General features: G+C 43.3%; 1 protein-coding gene across 9 annotated transcripts in view; it reads right to left on the bottom strand.

The window, feature by feature from the left end:
* REEP1 (receptor accessory protein 1) overlaps positions 1–18,027 on the bottom strand; it is a 111,753-nt gene that overhangs the window by 30,875 nt on the left and 62,851 nt on the right. For all 9 annotated transcript variants that reach the window (XM_033431362.2, XM_049695895.1, XM_033431364.2 and 6 more), the window contains 3 exons: positions 12,344–12,420; positions 4,069–4,189; positions 1,459–1,572 (listed from right to left, as the gene is read on the bottom strand). In XM_033431362.2, the coding sequence (XP_033287253.2) occupies positions 1,459–1,572; positions 4,069–4,189; positions 12,344–12,420 (312 nt within the window). The remainder of the gene's footprint in view (positions 1–1,458; positions 1,573–4,068; positions 4,190–12,343; positions 12,421–18,027) is intronic.

The following is an 18,027-nucleotide window of genomic DNA, read 5'->3' as shown; positions in this document are numbered from 1 at the left end:
TTCAGAATTTAGCAGTTCTGAGTTCTCTTTTCTGTCAGCTTAAACACAAAAGCCTAAAACGATTGCATCTCAAACAGAAGGATCTTAGAATTCACTGCTCTTTGTAAATCCTGATACGTCTCCTCCAGATACCCAAGCGGAATTTCCCCTCCGATGATACTCATTGGGATTCACCACTTTGCCAGCTACTATTGTACCTAAGGTGGACAGGGACCCTCCAGGTACCAGCGGAACACTTCACTATGGTTCTGTGTTACAGAAGCACCTGGTCCTTCTCTGAAATAGGAATCACTCCCCTTTGGTTCTCCTGTCTCCCCGCCAGCCTTTGTCTGCAGAACTCCTTGACTTTATGTGGAAGGTGCTTTTCAAACTCCCAGCCCTGTGTGCTTAGTTTTCCTCCCAGAAATGCTCCTAAAGTGCCTCTCCCTGGTTCAGGGCCCAGAAAACCCAGCTCAGTCCCCTGACCCAACTGGCTATCAACACCCTCCATCTCACCATCCACTGGGAGCCCATGGAGCACGAAGATCTGTATTAATTGTCCTCTTCCAAACACTTTCACAGCTCTACCCTCTCTTTCCCCCAAACCCTCACATGGCCACCCAGGATTCATAGCTTCCCTTTGCTAATACAGCTCACCTCCCAACCATTGTATCTCTCCAGACATAAGCATAACTGCCTTTCCTCCACCCTCAGCCAACTGTAGACCCCTACTCTACCTTTGGATTTGGAAGAAGGTGTTGTCACCAGGAAACACTAGGGCAATCTGCTGAATTTGCTCTGAGAGTAAACATCTACCAATTTAATTTTTCAGGGCTGAGCACATAACGAGAAACTGACAAAGCGACAAGGAGAATGTAATGGGAGAGGAAGCTGGGAAGGAACACAGAGGGCCTTTGAACAGGGCTGGGTGGAAAAAAGAAGGAAGTAATTGCTTATATCACAATATCCCACAAGACCAGTATTTATTTCAAACCTCCTCTACCTCTAGTTACTGCTGCTACACATATCATTGTCCTCCACATTTGAACCACTCAACTTATTCTAGGACCCTGGGTTCCTTCCCCTGGATCTGTGGGGCCACGTGAGCATGGAGTGCACCCACTCACTCAGGTAATAAGTCTCTGCACCTGTCTATTTAGGTGACTCTCCCAGTGCACCCTAGGAAATTGCAGAGAAGAGCTCCCTCTCCTCCCCTTCTCTCTTCTCTGCGTCCAAGGATTACACTCCAAGTACTTTAGAGGTCCTTGAGACCCACAGATGAGCTTCAGGGGCTCGGGGAACCTCTCAATATTGCATAAATCATTTGTGTGTGGGGGTATGCAGTCTTCTGGGGGCAAGATTCACCCTTTTTCCCCTCAGATTTTCAATGGGACCCCAAAAAGGATGAGGAACCTGATCGGTCCTTAGCCTGTCTCTGGGCAAGTTAACAGCCATGGTGGTCAGGTCCCAGCATGGTACCTTGGAAGCGGCCATCACCGCCGCCGTGGCCGCCACGTTCAAGCCTCGCTTCCCAAAGTGCACGAGGGCATCATAACTTCGGTCTTTTGCTTGGACCAGGCAATCATCGATTTCCTGTCAAAGGAAAACAGAGGCACACTGAGTTGGAAAGCTCAAGTAAATCTCTGTTCTTTCTCCCTTCTCCTGAGCGCCGAGCTTGGGGGCTTGTGCCCAACCACTCATTCTCTCTGGCATTGCCACTAACTGGCTGTCAGACCTGGGCAAGTACTTAGCCTCTATTCACGGTTCTGTCTTCTGAAAAGTGAGGACCCTGGTAGCACCTAACTTGTGGAGCAAGGTGAGGATTACATGCCATCATTCCAGGAAAGCACCTGACACAGTGGCTGGTTTCAATAACCAAGAACCATTGTCATCTTCCTTATCTCAAGGAGGTCGGGCCCCGGCAGCTCTGAAATTCTGTTCTTCCATAGCTATTTCATACGATATCCATATCCCTCCCCGTGTATATATCGATGGGAGGGATTAGGACATAGAAAGAAATAGGTGTTATTTTTGTTGATAGAGAAGATCATTGTACAGATAAAAAAATAAAAGCATAAATTAGAAGTCATCCAGCATCATACCACAAGGTAAAGGTGAGGTGGGAAAGAGGATTGACATCTACTTCAGGGACCGAGACCAAGTAAGATATTGGTTTAGTTCAAATTTGAATCAACGTTGGCTCATTCTTTTTGTTTGTTTGGTTTGGGTGGTTGTTGTCACTGTTTGAAGAAAATAGTTATTTCGGAATCACAGGAGCTCATTGCAGAGTTCAGTCAATGACACTTGGTCTCCGTTTCATTTGAAGTTCAGCACATCAGTGCACTTCCTTGACTTTGGGGTGGGCAGGTGGGCAGTCAACCCCCTGCCTTGTCCTTGTTTAAGCTCCTTCAAGAAGTCACCACACTAAGTCTCCATTGCGACCCCTGGCCAACTCCAGAAGTGATTCCTGGCAGCTCTTAAGAGTCGGTCACCTTCATTTCCATGGAAATTACACTGGCAGCTTCAGGGTAAGTCCAGCGTTTGGAGAAAGGGAAGTAGGAAGAATAGAGATTTGATAACCAGGTCGAGACAGGGATTACCATTCCTCAAAATCCACCCTCTGAGACGGGAAGTGTGTCCTAGTTCCTAAACGGATTCTCAGAAACGTCTACAGCAGCCTGCTCATCCAACCGATATACTCAAAGGCTTCCCCTGGAAGTCCAAAGTATCCAACTTTCAGAAGCAATAGAAATGAATATATCAAGCCACCAACAGTGCTCCTAATTCATGCTGTAGGATCCTACCACACAATCAGTTTAGAAAGTCGTATAATATCATTAATGAGTTATACAATGTTGGACCCAGTAATCCCAGTCCTGGAAATTTATTCTAAGATAACAAGTCAACAGAAGGAACTATATACTATGTGTGGTGATTGTCATGGGTCACTAGGAAGACCAAGTGAGAAAGGATGCTATGCCGTCATGTCTAAGATCTCAGAAGATAAATACTGCATCTGCTCAGCTTTTTTGTTGTTGCCTCTTGGTTTGGAGTGGCTTTTTTTTTTTTAACGTACGCTTAAAGTTTTATTTTAAAGAAACGTTTCACAGACTGGATTGAACTTAAAAAAGGAGCTACCAAACAAATTAATAAGACAGAGGTCATGTTTATTTTAGTGGTCTCAGCATCTATTACTGTATGAAATCTTAAGAAAACAATGGAAGAATCCATTGAAAGCAAATCCGGCAGATTAGGTTCAGTGGAGATGTTAAACAAAAAATAATTTTATAGACAGTGACATTATCTTATAAATAGCTTAAATTTCTTTTCAAGAGGTGTAAGTTGCAATTCCCCCTTGAATCCTTAGTTATTGTTGACCCCTTCCTGCAATCTCTCCCTATCTTATTTTTTCCATCTCTGACAATAGACAAACCTGCATTTTCATTTCAAGGATGTATGTGAAGTACTTTGAAGCGAAACAAACACAAATGATAAATAGCGTGAAACAAATTATTATGACTATTCTCATTAATACTTATTGACTGATAATTACTAAAGTAGCAGGTATTTCGTTGGTAGCATACGTTTTATCATTGAACAATAAAGCAAACATACTAGAAATGTATTATATTCCAGTCTCTGTTAGTACCTATCTGGGTACAAGTTCAAATCATTTAATCTCTCTAGGCTTCAACGTTCCTGTTTATGTTAAGTTTTTAAAGTATTTTAATAGTCTATGTAAAAATCCTATCTGCAGAAGGATAGGGGCTGAGCCTGATGAAAGGAAGGAAATTCAGTTTGGGGAGTTGAATTATGAGTGAATCTCTTCTGCTTTTTGTTTCAATGTATGGAAATGTTTTACAATAAATAATGATGAATAACATCTTTGGAGAATTTCCCTACTATTTCTAAACAGGTCATAAAAACAGACTTAAAAAAGAAAGATTAGAAGGAACGAATGTTGGAGGGGGGGAATAAGAGTCAATTAAGAGCCTCCTGCAATAAAACAACCTGCCTTTTTTTTTTTAATCACTTTTTAAAATTTTTTCACTCGCTGGAAGGAGTGCAAGGCAGAGCAACATAAATTACCTTTTCTTTTGAGGACAGCGTGGGATGTACAAACTTCCTATAGAGGAGGCTGGAGCCTTTTGTGTAGGGAGACAGCAGCCAGGCTACAAATGCTATTTTTAGTTCATAATAGAATGGAAACCTGGAGAGAGATGAGAAAATACACATTCCATTAGGTTCTCAGCAACTCTGCCCTGAGCCTTTGAAACATGAGACCGGGGGGCACAGACACCTCTCCTGCCTGCACACGGCCGCCTGGCCCCCAGATTCCCATGAAGGTATATGCACACACAAGCACATCCAAGGCACAAGCCCAAGGCCTCTTGGAAGCCAGTTCATTTTTTTTTTTTTTTCCTCTTTGGCCATACGGCTCAGCTTGTGGGATCTTAGTTCCCCAACCAGGGATTGAACCTGGACCCTCAACAGTGAAAGCACTGAGTCCTAACCTACTGGACCGCCAGGGAATTCCCAAAGCCGGTTCGTGTTTTCTTTCCTTGTCAAGCAAGCCAGGGAGCTGGGGTCTCTCCAGCAATCACCCTGTGACCGTGCTTGACAACACCTGGAGCTTCCGTCTGAGCTCTGCTCATTTCGGTTGGAGCCGGGGCTCCTGTAGGCCCAGTGCCACAACCAGCCGTGCCCAATTTCCCGGTCATTCACTCTTCACTGGAGGCCACGAAGGCACAGACACAGGATTTACAGTAGGGCGGAGCTGACAAAGAATCGCTAGACTGAGAGTAAAGCCTCCCCTCCTTGGCTATCTTCTTAGTCCCCCAAAAAGGCAGGGACGGGAGCCCAACTCTTGCCAGGAAAGAGGATGCTACTCACCCTATTCAAACCAACAGCAGGCTGGCGGGGAGGAGGGGAGGCATCAATTAGGAGTTTGGTGTTAACATATACACACTACTATATATAAAATAGATACCAACAATGACCTACCGTATAACACAGGGAACTATACTTAACATTTTGTAATAACCCATTAGAGAAAAGAATCTGAAAAAAATATATAACTGAATCACTTTGCTTACACCTGAAACAAACACATCATTGTAAATCAACTCTACTTCAATTTAAAAAATTAAATTTAATTAAAAAAACCAACAGCAGGCAAAAAGGTCTTGATCTTTTTGGTGCCGAAAGAAAGAAGAGTTCAGGGTACAGATAACATACGATACTGAAGTTTAAAGTCCTGTGTGCCGTGTGTTTATGCATCCCATAAACACCCACCCAGCACCCATATGTGGCAGCCGGTGCTGAGCACCAAGGAGACAGTGGGAAGCAAAGAAGACCTGACCCCTGCTCTCTTGGAGCTTCCAGTCTAGCGGGAAACATAGACAAGGTTCTGGTGTCCTTGGAACTGGTAGTCCAGTCAAGGAAACAGAGATTGCTCAAATCATCACGATTAATATAGAATAGCAACCTGAGACGAGTGCCATCACGGGCCTCTGCTGACCCACGTGGTGCCTCTGCACGTGTGAGAAAAAGCCAAGTCCTTCAGCTGGATGCAGTCCTGGGAGCACATGGCTTGCAAACAGGGCTTCATCCGAATTTCAGCTCCGCTCGCCTCCTTGGCCAGATATCTTGTGCTATGAACAACCTGTGCAACCATACTTGGCAGGCCGGATGTGTATTAACCATATTTTAAAATTTTCTGTCCTCTGATGCTTTGACATCTTGGGACCTCGCTGACTCTGGAGAGACTGCCTCTCCCATGGAAACCACAATACAGTCTCTTGCCTACACTTCCTGCCTCTGCTTCCTGATCAGCCCCGTGCTTCCCCATGTGGCTCTGCGCAGCGGGCTGTACCTCTAGGGATCTGTGAATATAACGAACTTATTCCTTCATGATAGTCATTTCTGTGTCTGCACGTCTTACCAGACCTGAAAACAAAGTCTGGGTACCATTAAAACAGATGCGATGAGGGAAAGTGCCACCTGGGCTAGTCTGAGGAATCAGAAAAGTAAACCCCTCCCAGGCATCTTCCCTGATAAGAGAGCCAAAACAAAGAGCAATTTCTAGCAAGTCATTTCAGAGCCCTTTAACTCTCACGTCACTCCAATCAGCGGCCCCACCCCCTCCTCCTTTCCTCATCCTAGTTCACTGCCTTCTGCTTCCGGCAGGCCCTTCCTGAATATTCCCTTAGCACCTGACGGACACTTTCATGTCAAGATTGCTTAATGTTTCACAGCCAGAAAAGAGAAGGAGCTGAAGGAACAGAGGTGTGATTCTCCCGTAATTGAACACTCTGGTGATGAACAGTGAAGGAAGTTTGGTCTGGAAAACAAGTATTTGTCAGCCCCAAGGGACAAAGGAACCTGCAAAGCTCAGGCATCAACCCAAGATTCGTGGATAATCCCAGGGGTCCTGTCACACTGCTGCTCTTTTGTTTATTATGTAAAAGACGGGTTTTGTAAAAAATAGGTCATGCGTGCACAGAGTTTAAAAAATTCTAGAAGTCCAAAAGAGTATATAGCAGAGTCTCCTTCCCATCCTGGATGCTTTTCCAAAGGCATAAGCATCATCAGTGTCTTGTGCGTCCTTCCAGAAGTGGACCAGGGCTAAGATATACAATTGTGTGGGTACATATGACTCCCGTAATGTCCCCCATGCTCACCTAGTGGCATTCTCTGCACCCCCTCCTACGCCTTGCTTCCCCCTGCTGCACACACACGATTAACAGTACACTTTGGGGATTTCTTTTTTTTTCGCTGCACCATGTGGCTTGCGGGATCTTAGTTCCCCAACCAGGGATCGAACCCGGGGCCTGGTAGTGAAAGCACAGAGTCCTAACCACTGGACCGCCAGGGAATTCCCCAGGCCTCACTCTTCTTTTTTTTTTTTTGACTTTCATTTCATTTATTTTTTTATACAGCAGGTTCTTATTATTCACTCTTCTTGATGGCTGTGTATGGGGGCGTGAGCATCTACCCAGACCCCCATGAATGGATATTTACAAAAGGTTACAATCTTTGGCTACTACGAGAGAGCTGCAGTGAACCTCCTGGAGCATGCTTTATGTACCTATGCTAACATGCCTTTAGGAAAATGCCCAGAAGTGGAATTTCTGCGGGCATCTAATTTACAGATAGAGGTTGTACTTCTGTGCAAACATAGGTACAAGAGGCTGATGGCCCACAGTCACACCCTCACAGCGTAGGACCAACCGTAAGAGCCTGCCCCAGGCTGGACGGGGGTGTGTGGGGGAGAACGTTAGATCCTGAGCAATCCTTCTGGGCTGCCAGAGACCCTTTATTCTTTGGCCAGCGTGCTCCTGAGCTTCCTGTTCTTCAGAATCTTTCCCGTGTGCCCCATCCATGCTGACGCAGCCTTTGAAAACCTTCCTGCCTCCTAACCTTCTGGCTTCACCTCCCAAATCTTCTCTTGTCAGGCTGGCAAAGCATCTCCAATGACCAATTGCGGTAGCAGACTTCACTTGGCGGTCTCCAGACCACCAAGTTACCGCCCTCCCTGGCATCTCTAGACCAGGACACAGAGGGCTCCTCTGTATTCCCCTGTCCACCTTGGGTGATGGAGCTTCCTTTGAAGCGAAATCAACTAGTTATAGAAGAATCACAACGGAATGGGTTTGTTCCTTGGGCAGAAAGCTGACATGGATATCCACAGAAGAAAAAAGGAAGAGGCTACAGCCTGCTAATTCTCGACCTTTCCAGGACTTTGGTTAAAAGTAGGCTCCTTTAGAGTCTTGGTAGCAAAACTCGAATCTCAAGACTGCCTCCTACTGTTAGCAATCACTACGTTTTCTTTCAATCTCTCTCCTCAAGCTTTTTTCCTGCCCCACTTTCTACTCAAAAAGTCTTATTGATCAATAATAATCAATAATCAATCAATAATCAAGCTTATTGATTGATTCATTCAGTTGGGAAAATTCTATTGAAAAGCTATGAGGTGAAAGGTCTGTGCTAAGCAGTACAGGGAAACCAAAGCTAGTTAGGCATGTGCTCGCCCTTAGGGATTCATCATCTAGCAGGAGAACGGAAACCAACAGGTGACCCCATAATGTGCAATGTGATATGGAACAATGTCTTAGTGAGGATCAAGAGCCTTGCTTCTCTCCAAATCTCCATCCGCCGCCCACAAACATCCACTTCATAATTCTTACTAGGTACCTGGCATCAGCTCAACCTTGGTAGACCCAGAGCAAATCTCTCAGAAGTCTCTACACATTACTCTCTGGTGGGTGAGGGCCCTCTCCCCTTTGCAGATTCAAGTGAGGAAATGAGCTTAGGACTGAGTGGGCCTCAAGTTTTAGTCTAAGTTGCCAGTGACTGTCGGTAAGGCCTGCAGGCCACCTGAGAAGGTCCCTGGGGATGCCAGCTGCCCCGTGGTATCAAAAGAAGCTGAGAGCTACTGCTGAAATCTAAAGCCTCACGCCACAGAACGTAAGTGGGAAACCTCCCTACCTCCCTACTGTGGAACGAGATATCCTGGGTAGGAGTAAAGGCTGTGTATCTTAGCCAGGACAGGAAAGGAAGGGAAGAGCGTGGACGGAGGGAGGCTAGACAGACAGAGAGACAGACAGACAGACACAGACACACACACACACACACACACACACACACACACACACACACACACACTACAGCGGAAAAAAGAATCCTGCCCTTAAGCCACCAACACAGAAGAATAGAGGACAAGAAGAGGCACCTACTTACTTTTTAGTGTATTGTTTCAATTTTATTTTGTCATGTGTATATATTATTTTATAGTTTTTAAAAAATTAAATGAAATCACTTATACAAATTGTGAAAAAAGCCACCATCCTATCTCTTTTTTTTTTTTTTTTTTTTTGCGGTACGCGGGCCTCTCACCGTTGTGGCCTCTCCCGCCGCGGAGCACAGGCTCCGGACGCGCAGGCTCAGCGGCCATGGCCCATGGGCCCAGCTGCTCCGCGGCACGTGGGATCCTCCCGGACCCGGCACGAACCCACGTCCCCTGCATCGGCAGGCGGACTGTCAACCACTGCGCCACCAGGGAAGCCCCCATCCTATCTCTTCTGTGACCATACACAATTGCTGTTTTCATCAACACAGAAAGTTTTTAAAAGTTACCAATGAAGAGGGAACTGCCCTGGTGGAGGGGTGGAGAGAGCAGGATGGGGATGAGTGAAGAGTGACGGGAAGAGTGTACACATGAGGGGTGATCTCCAGTCCTGGAAGTAAACAAAAGTTAAAGATGCTTCTAGGAAGCCAGAAGGTGCAGGACTACCCCGCCCCCCTTTCAATTATAAACACAGCTTAGAGCAGCTGAGTTGGTGTCCATTCCCTGGAAGGGAAAGGGGGCCCTGTGTCTGATGGGTCTATCCCATGTCCATTCCCAGGGCGAGAGGCAGGATGGAGAGGAAGGACTCTCCTAGAAGGAGACCATGATCTGTAATACCTGGAGGTTGGCAGGAAAAGAGAAAGCAGACTGAGGGTGTGTCCAGGCTGTGAGCTGAGGCAGGCAGGGAAGGGCCCCAACGAACCATTCCCTGCAGAAGCAGAGCCCACGGTGCCAGGAGAGAGGCAAGGGACCCTCACTTTCCACCCACAGACTGCGTGGACAGCGCCAGTTCAGAGGGACTAACGAGGGACCAGATGAGGCCTCCACATGGGTCAGGAAGAGAGGGGGATTCTACCCATACCTGTGCACATGCTCCAAATACCCTAGTTATCAGATGCCTTCCTGTGGCATGCAGCACATGACCTTGGTCCTATGGCCTTCCTCCCCATGTTACCCACAGATATGTTACCTTATGTAGCAAAGGGATTCTACAGATGTAATTAGGGTAATTACTCAGCTGATTTTAAGATAGGGAGATTATACTTAATTACTGAGGTGGGTCTAATCTAATTACCTGAGACTTTAAAAGCAAATGCAGAGATCTTTCTCTGGCTGGTAACAGGAGAAGATGGAGATGACGTGCCATTGTTGGCTTGAAGATGACAGGGTGGCACACGTCAAGGAAATGGGGACCTCAGTCCTACAGCCACAAGGAACTGAATTCTGCCAACAACCTGAATGAGGCTGGAAGTGGAATCTCCCCAGACTCCAGGTAAGAGCCTAGGCTGACCCACACCCTGGTTTTGGCCTTGTGAGTTCCTCAGCAGAGTTCTCAGTTGACTCTACCTGGACTTCTAACTCACAGAAACTGTGAAATAATAAATTTGTATTGTTTTAAGCTGCTAAATTTGTGGTAATCTGTTACTGCAGCAACAGAAAAGTAAATACACTGGGACTTCCCTGGTGGTCCAGTGGTTAAGAATCCACCTTCCAATGCAGGGGATGTGGCTTCGATCCCTGGTCGGGGAATTAAGATCCCACATGCCGCGGGGCAACGAAGCCCGCGCACCACAACTACTGAGCCCACGCACCACAAACTACAGAGCCCACACACCACAACTAGAGAGAAGCTCACACGCCGCGGTGAAAGATCCCACGTGCTGCAATGAAGATCCCACAACCAAGACCCGACGCAGCCAAAAATAAATAAATAAACAAAAATTTAATTAAAAAAAAAGAAAAGTAATACATCTCCCCAAATCAAAATCAAATCCATCCCAGAAACAGTTGTTGAGCACTTATTAGGCATGAGACTAAAATTCCAGGGCCATGGGTAAAACATATTCCAGCTACCAGGGAGCAGCATATCCATCATCAGGCAGGATTTCCACCCAGGAAAGAGCAGCAAGGCTGAAATGCCCGAAACCCCCGGGAAAGAGCTCATGAGACGAACGCTCTCCCCGCTTTGTTCATGATAAGGGACAGGAGGACAGCAGGAGGCCACCTGGCACCAGACAGAAGGAGGGCATCATTAAGAAGGCTGCATGACATGAAGTGCTGGCCATGCTCTTTAATCGACTACACAATCCTCACTGGGTCTGGCCTGTTCTCATCTCTGCAGGACAGACAGGAACCTCCCCACTGTAGCTCTGCACAAAATGAGGTCCACCTCCTAGTGCCAGCCTCTGGGGTCTGGGGAAGATGAAAAAATGGCTCAGCAGAGTTCCATCTCCAGCCCTGGAGACTCAGCCCCGTCTTCAGTCTGTTGTTCATCTGGGCACAGGACAGGGCAGAGTGGCACAAGCATATTGAATTAGGTAATCCAGATTCCTTCCTTCCAGCTTAAGGCCGTAAGAGCTGAGACATCTATCTCTCCCAGTAGAGATGAAAGCCAGGCTCCTTCAGGGGAAAAACTACACACTGAGGTCATTAAGGCCACTGACCCAAGACAGGATTCAGTGAAGTGGTGTTCAGAGAAGTGGATGTCTTTGATCTAGGACATCCCAGAGGGTAAGTCCAGGCTAATCCTTTCTGGGGTAAGAACTTTTTTTTTCCCAGAATGGAAATATCTTTATTATCTTCCCTGATGAAACCTGATCATGATAAAACATTCACACAACACAGCAAATGTGAAACTGACCCCATGATCCCAAGTTGCGGAAATAACCTTTGCTAACAGACAAGTATTTTCCACACTATTTTTAGTACACATTCACATGTGCACAAACTCAGACCCTTTAGATACAAACAGGATACTGTATATTATTCACAGCCTCTTTCAGCTAAGACACAATATATGAATACAAACACCTAGCTTATGATTTTCACTTGGGCCATTGCTGTAATAGCTGCATTGTTTATGAGAGAGAAAAAGCTGTCCATCGAAAGGGGACTGATTAAATAAATTATGATCCATCTATACCATGAAATTCTATGTGGCCTTTAAAAAAGTAGGTAGATCTATTTATGCTTACGTCAAAGTATTTCAAAAATAAATTTAAGAAACAAAGTGAGAACTGTTTATACTACAGTACTATTGTTTTTTAAAAAAGGAAAAGTATGTGTATATGTGTGTACGTATACACACGCATACATATTTTAAAAGTATATACAATTGTGAAAAGCAGTAACGGTGAGAGTGAACGGTGTAGGGGAGAAACTTCGTTTTATGAGAGAAACTTAGTTTTATTGCACACTTTTGTGTACTGTTTTTCTCCTTTTTATTTTTTTTAACATAAGAATGCTTCTTTACCAGCTCCATTCATTGAGGAATTGTGTTTATCTTGCCCATCATTATATCACTGTAAGAACAATACCTGCTCTTACATGGTCATTCAATAAATATTTACTTGAAGAACAATTTTACAGACTAATTGATTTGAAATGTTCCAGTTAGCATTCCTGCACCTGCTTCTCTGTGCTAATAAGGTTTGAGACTGCTTTCAGACCTTCCCACCTCTCCCTGACACTTGGCAACATCTTTCCTGGAAAAGTCCCAATTCCTGCAGTACTTACCAACAAAGGAAGATGTCGGTGAATGTCTCTGCTGTGGTGAAAAGTGCAAATATAATCCAGTACATCATCCATTTGACCTGTTGAAGGAGAAAGCAACAAAGCTAGCAGAAAAGGTCAAGGATGAATGGTTGCCAACTTGAAGAGAACAGGCCCCGACAGTGGATGCTGAGACGTGTCCAGGCAGAGTGGCCTGCATTGGTAACCGCTTTTCCTATCTTTCCCCAGGTTGGTCCAGTTCTACTCCAGACCTTGGGGCTGGGGGCAAACAGGCTGTTTCCACAACTGACCCAGGCTCAAGCTCTAAGTAGACTTTAGGTGGCCTTCAATAGCCCTCAGGTGAGCCATGCTTCCACTGCAGGGGGCATGGGTTCAATCCCTAGTCGGGGAACTAAGATCCCGCATGCCATGGTGTGGCAAAAAAACAAAAACAAAAACAAAGAAAAAAACCCTTCCATGTGGGAAATCCCCACAGTCCCTCCCAGAAACTGGATCTTTTCTTTTAATCTCCCCCATGTGACCATACTTTTCCATTTCTACTGTCTCTCTTTCCCAATTGAGGCCTTGGTCCCCTCTCTCCTGAACTACTGCAGGGGTCTCCTGCCTGCTTCCCTGTCTCTTGGCTTTCCCCTCACCAATCCAGTCTACAAACTATCCCCATACTAATCTCCCCCAAAGCATGAACTCAACCTATTAATCCTCCATTTAAAATCTTCTAGCCTGCAGCATAAAGTCCAAATTCCTTAGTCTGCTCCTTCTCGCTTTCGGAAATGGTGGGGTAGTTTGTATTGGTCTAATCCTCTTGCCAATAACGATAATAAACTCTGAACAAAATATTTTATTTTATTGATTGATTGACTGATTGATTGCCTGCCGTGCTGCGCCACATGGCTTATAGGATCTTACTTTCCCGACCAGGGGTCGAACCCGCACCCTCAGCAGTGAAAGCGCAGAGTCCTAACCACTGGGTCGCCAGGGAATTCCCTGAACAAAATGTGTTAAAACAACTGTTTGAAGGCTAGAAAAGCTATCAAAAGCTGGCAGAAACTGGAAAGGATCCAACTCTTTAAATAAGGGGACCACACCAGAGTAAATCCATGTTGATGTAGTTAAGGAAACTCCCTAGCTGGCAAATCATGGGGCAGATAGAACTCCAGAAGAAATCCATAGTCTTATTTGCCGGAGGAAGTGGAAAATAGAGTTTGAGACTGCCAATGATGCTGGAAACTGAAAAGGAAAAATCCCCAGTAAGAGGGAAGCCATAAGGGTGTAGGCCCCCAAATCCACATATAAATTCCTTTCAATTTCTTGGCTGGCTCCTGAATTGCACAGAATCAGGTAATATTCCAAGGTGACTGAGTAAAATACAGCTGGAAAACTGAGAGTTGAACAGAGATTCCGTTTCTGCCCACTGGAGGAGAAATAGAGCTTGGAGTTCAAGTTCTGCCAAATTAGAGGAGCTTGGTAAACATTTGGGAATTTCCAGTGAAACACCTAAAAGGCCATACCTTAGGAATAAAAATTATGCTCTAGGACTAAGAGATTAGCTCTAGGACTAAGAGCAAAACTGAAATACACCTGCCCCAATAAAACGTAAAACCTAGCTGCCACAAGGTCAAGATGATCTGTCAGAATTTAACTGCCTGTGAGAACAAAAATTAACGTTCTTCACAAGAAGGCAATGCAGGTCTAGAGTTCCTATGATGTATTATACATAACAGTCCAATAAACAAGAAAAGCTATATATATGAAGAAACAGGAAAACATACTCCATGGTTAAGAGAAAAACTGGTCAATAGAAACAGATCCATATTTGACCTAGATTTTATAATTAGCAAAGACTTTAAAAAGTATAAATGTGTGTTAAGACAACTAGATATTCACGTGTGAAAGAATGAAGATGGACTTCTACCTCACACCATATACAAAAAATGAACTTAAAATGGATTACAGACCTAAATGTAAGAACTCTTACAAGAAAACACAGGAGTAAATTTTTGTGACCTTGGATTAAACAATGTTTTCTTAGATGTGACATCAAAAACACAAGCAATGAAGGAAGAAAATAGACAAATTAGACTTTGTCAAAATTTAAAACTTTTGTACTTCAAAGGATACCATCAAGAATGTGAAAAGACAACCCACAAAATGGGAAAAAAATATTTGCAAATCAATATCTGATATGGTATTTGTATCCAAATAATAAAGAACTCATACAACTCAATAATAAAAAGACAAAACCCAACTTAAAATGTGCCAAGGGCCCATATCTTTTAGAAAATGAATCAATAATTAATAAATCCAATACCCATTTATGATAAAAACTCTCAGCAAAGGAATAGAGGGGAACCTCTTCAACTTGACAAAGAACATCTACAAAAAACACTACAGCTAACATCACACTTAATGGTGTGAAATTAGATGCTTTCCCACTAAGATCAGAAACAAGATAAAGAGGTCCCCTCTTAACACTCCTATTCACTATCATACTGGGAGTCCTAGCTAATGCAATAAGACAAGAAATGAAATAAAAAGTATACAGACTGTGAAGAAAGGCATAAAACTGTCTTTTTTTTCAGATGGCATGACTGTCTATATAGAAAACCTAAAAGGACTGACAAAAACAAAACCAAAAAACCTGGAATAATGAGCAATTATAGCAAGGTTTGAGGACACACGGTTAATATATAAAATAATCATATAAAAAATATAAAAACCAATTGCTTTCCTATATGCCAACAAAGAACAACTGGAACTTGAAATTTAAAAGAAAAATACCATTTATATTAGCACCAAAAAATTTAATTACTTAGGAATATACCTAACAAAATATGCAAAAGCTCTGTATGAGGAAAACCACAGTACTCCGATGAAAGAAATCAAAGAAGATTTACATAAATGGAGAGATGTTATATGTTCATGGATAGGAAGACTCAGTATTATCAAAATGTCAGTTCTTCCCAACTTGATCTATACATTCAATGTAATCCCAATTGAAATGCCAGCAAATTGTTTCGTGGACATCGACAGATTAATTTTAAAGTTTATATGGAAGGGCAAAAGATCTGAATAGCCAATATGATACTGAAGAAGAAGAACAAAGTTAGAGAATGGACACTATCTAACTTCAAGACACAAGCTACAATAATCAAGACAGTGTGGTATTAGTGAAACTACAGATAAATATATCAGATAGACTAGACAAATAGAATAGAGCTCCAAAACAGACCACATAAATATAGTCAACTGATCTTTGACAAAGGAGCAAAGGCAAATCGATGGAGAAAAGATAGTCTTTTCAATAAATGGTGCTGGGAACAACTGGATATTTGCATTAAAAAAAATGGATAGATATAGGTGTTGATCTTACATCTTCCACAAAAATTACTCAAAATGGATCACAGACCTAAATGATAGATGCAAGATTATAAAATTTCTATAAGATAACACAGGAGAAAATGTAGGTGACCTGGAGCTTGTCAATGAATCTTAATACATCACCAAGAGTGTGACCCATGGAAGAAAAAAACTGATAAGTTAGACTTCATTAAAATAAAAAACTTCTGCTCTGCAAAAGACATTGTTAAGAGAATGAAAAGACAAGCCACAGACTGGGAGAAAATACTTGCAATACATATATCTGAAAAAGGACTTGTATCCAAAATATACAAAGAATACTTAAAACTAAACAACAACAAAAATAACCCAATTTTTAAAATGGCAAAAGATCTGAAAGACACCTCACCAAAGAAGATATACAGCAACTTATTAACAAATATTTTGTTATAAAGCTAAATTTTTCTTCTGTCACCACTTAACAAGACACTTATCCTAGGAGAAAAAGGGTGGGTTCAATATTATTTTCTTTAAAAAGTAGAAATATGTTAAAGAATCTATAGGGAAGGGTAGATATAATGAGTGAAGAGATGGGAGATTTCAAGAGAAAGAAGGAAATTTTTTAAAAAGAACTAAACGATATCCTAGAACTGAAAACTACAATATCTGAAAAAAAATTTTTTTAATTATTGAATGGAATTTATAGCAGCTTGGACACAAAAAAAGATTTGTGAACTTGAAGACAAGACAATAGAGTCAACCAGGCTAAAGTCTAGATTGGAGGAGGGCAGGTGCGGAATGAAGAGTCTCAATACCTGTAGAACAGCATCAAGCAGTCTAACACATATGGAATAGGAATTCTAGAGGAGAGGAAAAAGAGAATTGGACAGAAAAATTATCTGAAGAAATATCGACTCAAAATTTCCAAAATTTGACCAAAATATCAAACCCACAAGACCATGGAATCCAATGAATTGAAGCAAGATAAATATGAGGAAAACCACACCTAGCCACATCATAGTAAAACTGCTAAGAAGCAAAGAGAAAATCTTAAACAAGGGAAAAAAGACGTTACGTACAGGGGAATGACAATAAGAATTATAACTGACTTTTTATCAGAAACAATGAATACCAGAAGAAAATGGAATAACATCTTTAAAGTGCTAAAAGAAAAAAAAAGTGTCAACCTATAATTCTATACCCAGCAAAAATATCTTTCAAACATGAAGGCAGTTCTGGTGAACCTCCATTGTCTTTGTGACTCTGAAACATGTGGCACAATAGATTAATTAGAGGACTTCTCTATTTAGAAAAACAAGACAGTCCCCTGGAAACAAGGCTGGCTTAGTCCATCAAAAGAAACTACTATCGGGGCTTCCCTGGTGGCGCAGTGGTTGAGAGTCTGCCTGCCGATGCAGGGGACACGGGTTCGTGCCCCGGTCCAGGAAGATCCCACATGCCGCGGAGTGGCTAGGCCTGTAAGCCATGGCCGCTGAGCCTGCGCGTCTGGAGCCTGTGCTCCACAACGGGAGAGGCCACAACAGTGAGAGGCCCGCGTACCACAAAAAAAAAAAGAAAGAAAGAAAGAAACTACTATCTAAGATGCCACACGCTACCAAGGTTATCTGCAGCAGAACGGGCTCCTTATCAGGGAGCAAACAAGATCTAGTCCAGCTGTAAAGTCCATGGCATACTGGGGCCCAAGATCCAGGAATTCCCAACACTGGTATCCAGATACACTGCCAGGAGCCTCAATTCCCTCTCTGGAGGCTTTTTCCTTTTAGTGTTCAAACCACACTCTAGTATCTTTGGTTAAAAACAAAGGAAAATGATAACAACAATAAAATAAATATTTTTCCTTGACACAACGCTTAGATACAAACTTCTCCAGTGGGTCACCTACACTTGCAGTGTCTACTTCCTCATTCCTCACTTACTCAGTGCACTGCATCCATTACATCAAAACTGCCCTCACTGGGGTCTTTGTAATATATTTCAAGGGGGTGTAAGGGACCCTTTTTCAGTTTTTCACTTGACTTGCTTGACTTTTCAGCTAGACGTGAAACTATCACTTACTGAAAAGCTCTCGCAACACTACCTGATTTCCCTCTTAACTTTCTGGCTACTTCTCAGGCTCATCAATTCCCCCCCAGGGCTTTGTTCTTGACATCCTCTTCTAACCCTAGACTAGACATTCTCCCTGAAGGAAGTTCTGCATTCTTCACCTAACACAGCCAATGAATCAAGTTCTGTCACTTCCACCCTCTTATTTCTCTTGAACTTATCTTTTCTCCATCCCTCTACCATTACTTCAGACCACCACCATCTCCTGCCTAGAACAAAACTACAGC

Source organism: Orcinus orca, chromosome 13, assembly GCF_937001465.1.
Source record: "Orcinus orca chromosome 13, mOrcOrc1.1, whole genome shotgun sequence".
NCBI lineage: Eukaryota > Metazoa > Chordata > Mammalia > Artiodactyla > Delphinidae > Orcinus > Orcinus orca.
This window is presented reverse-complemented; position numbering and strand designations above follow the sequence as displayed.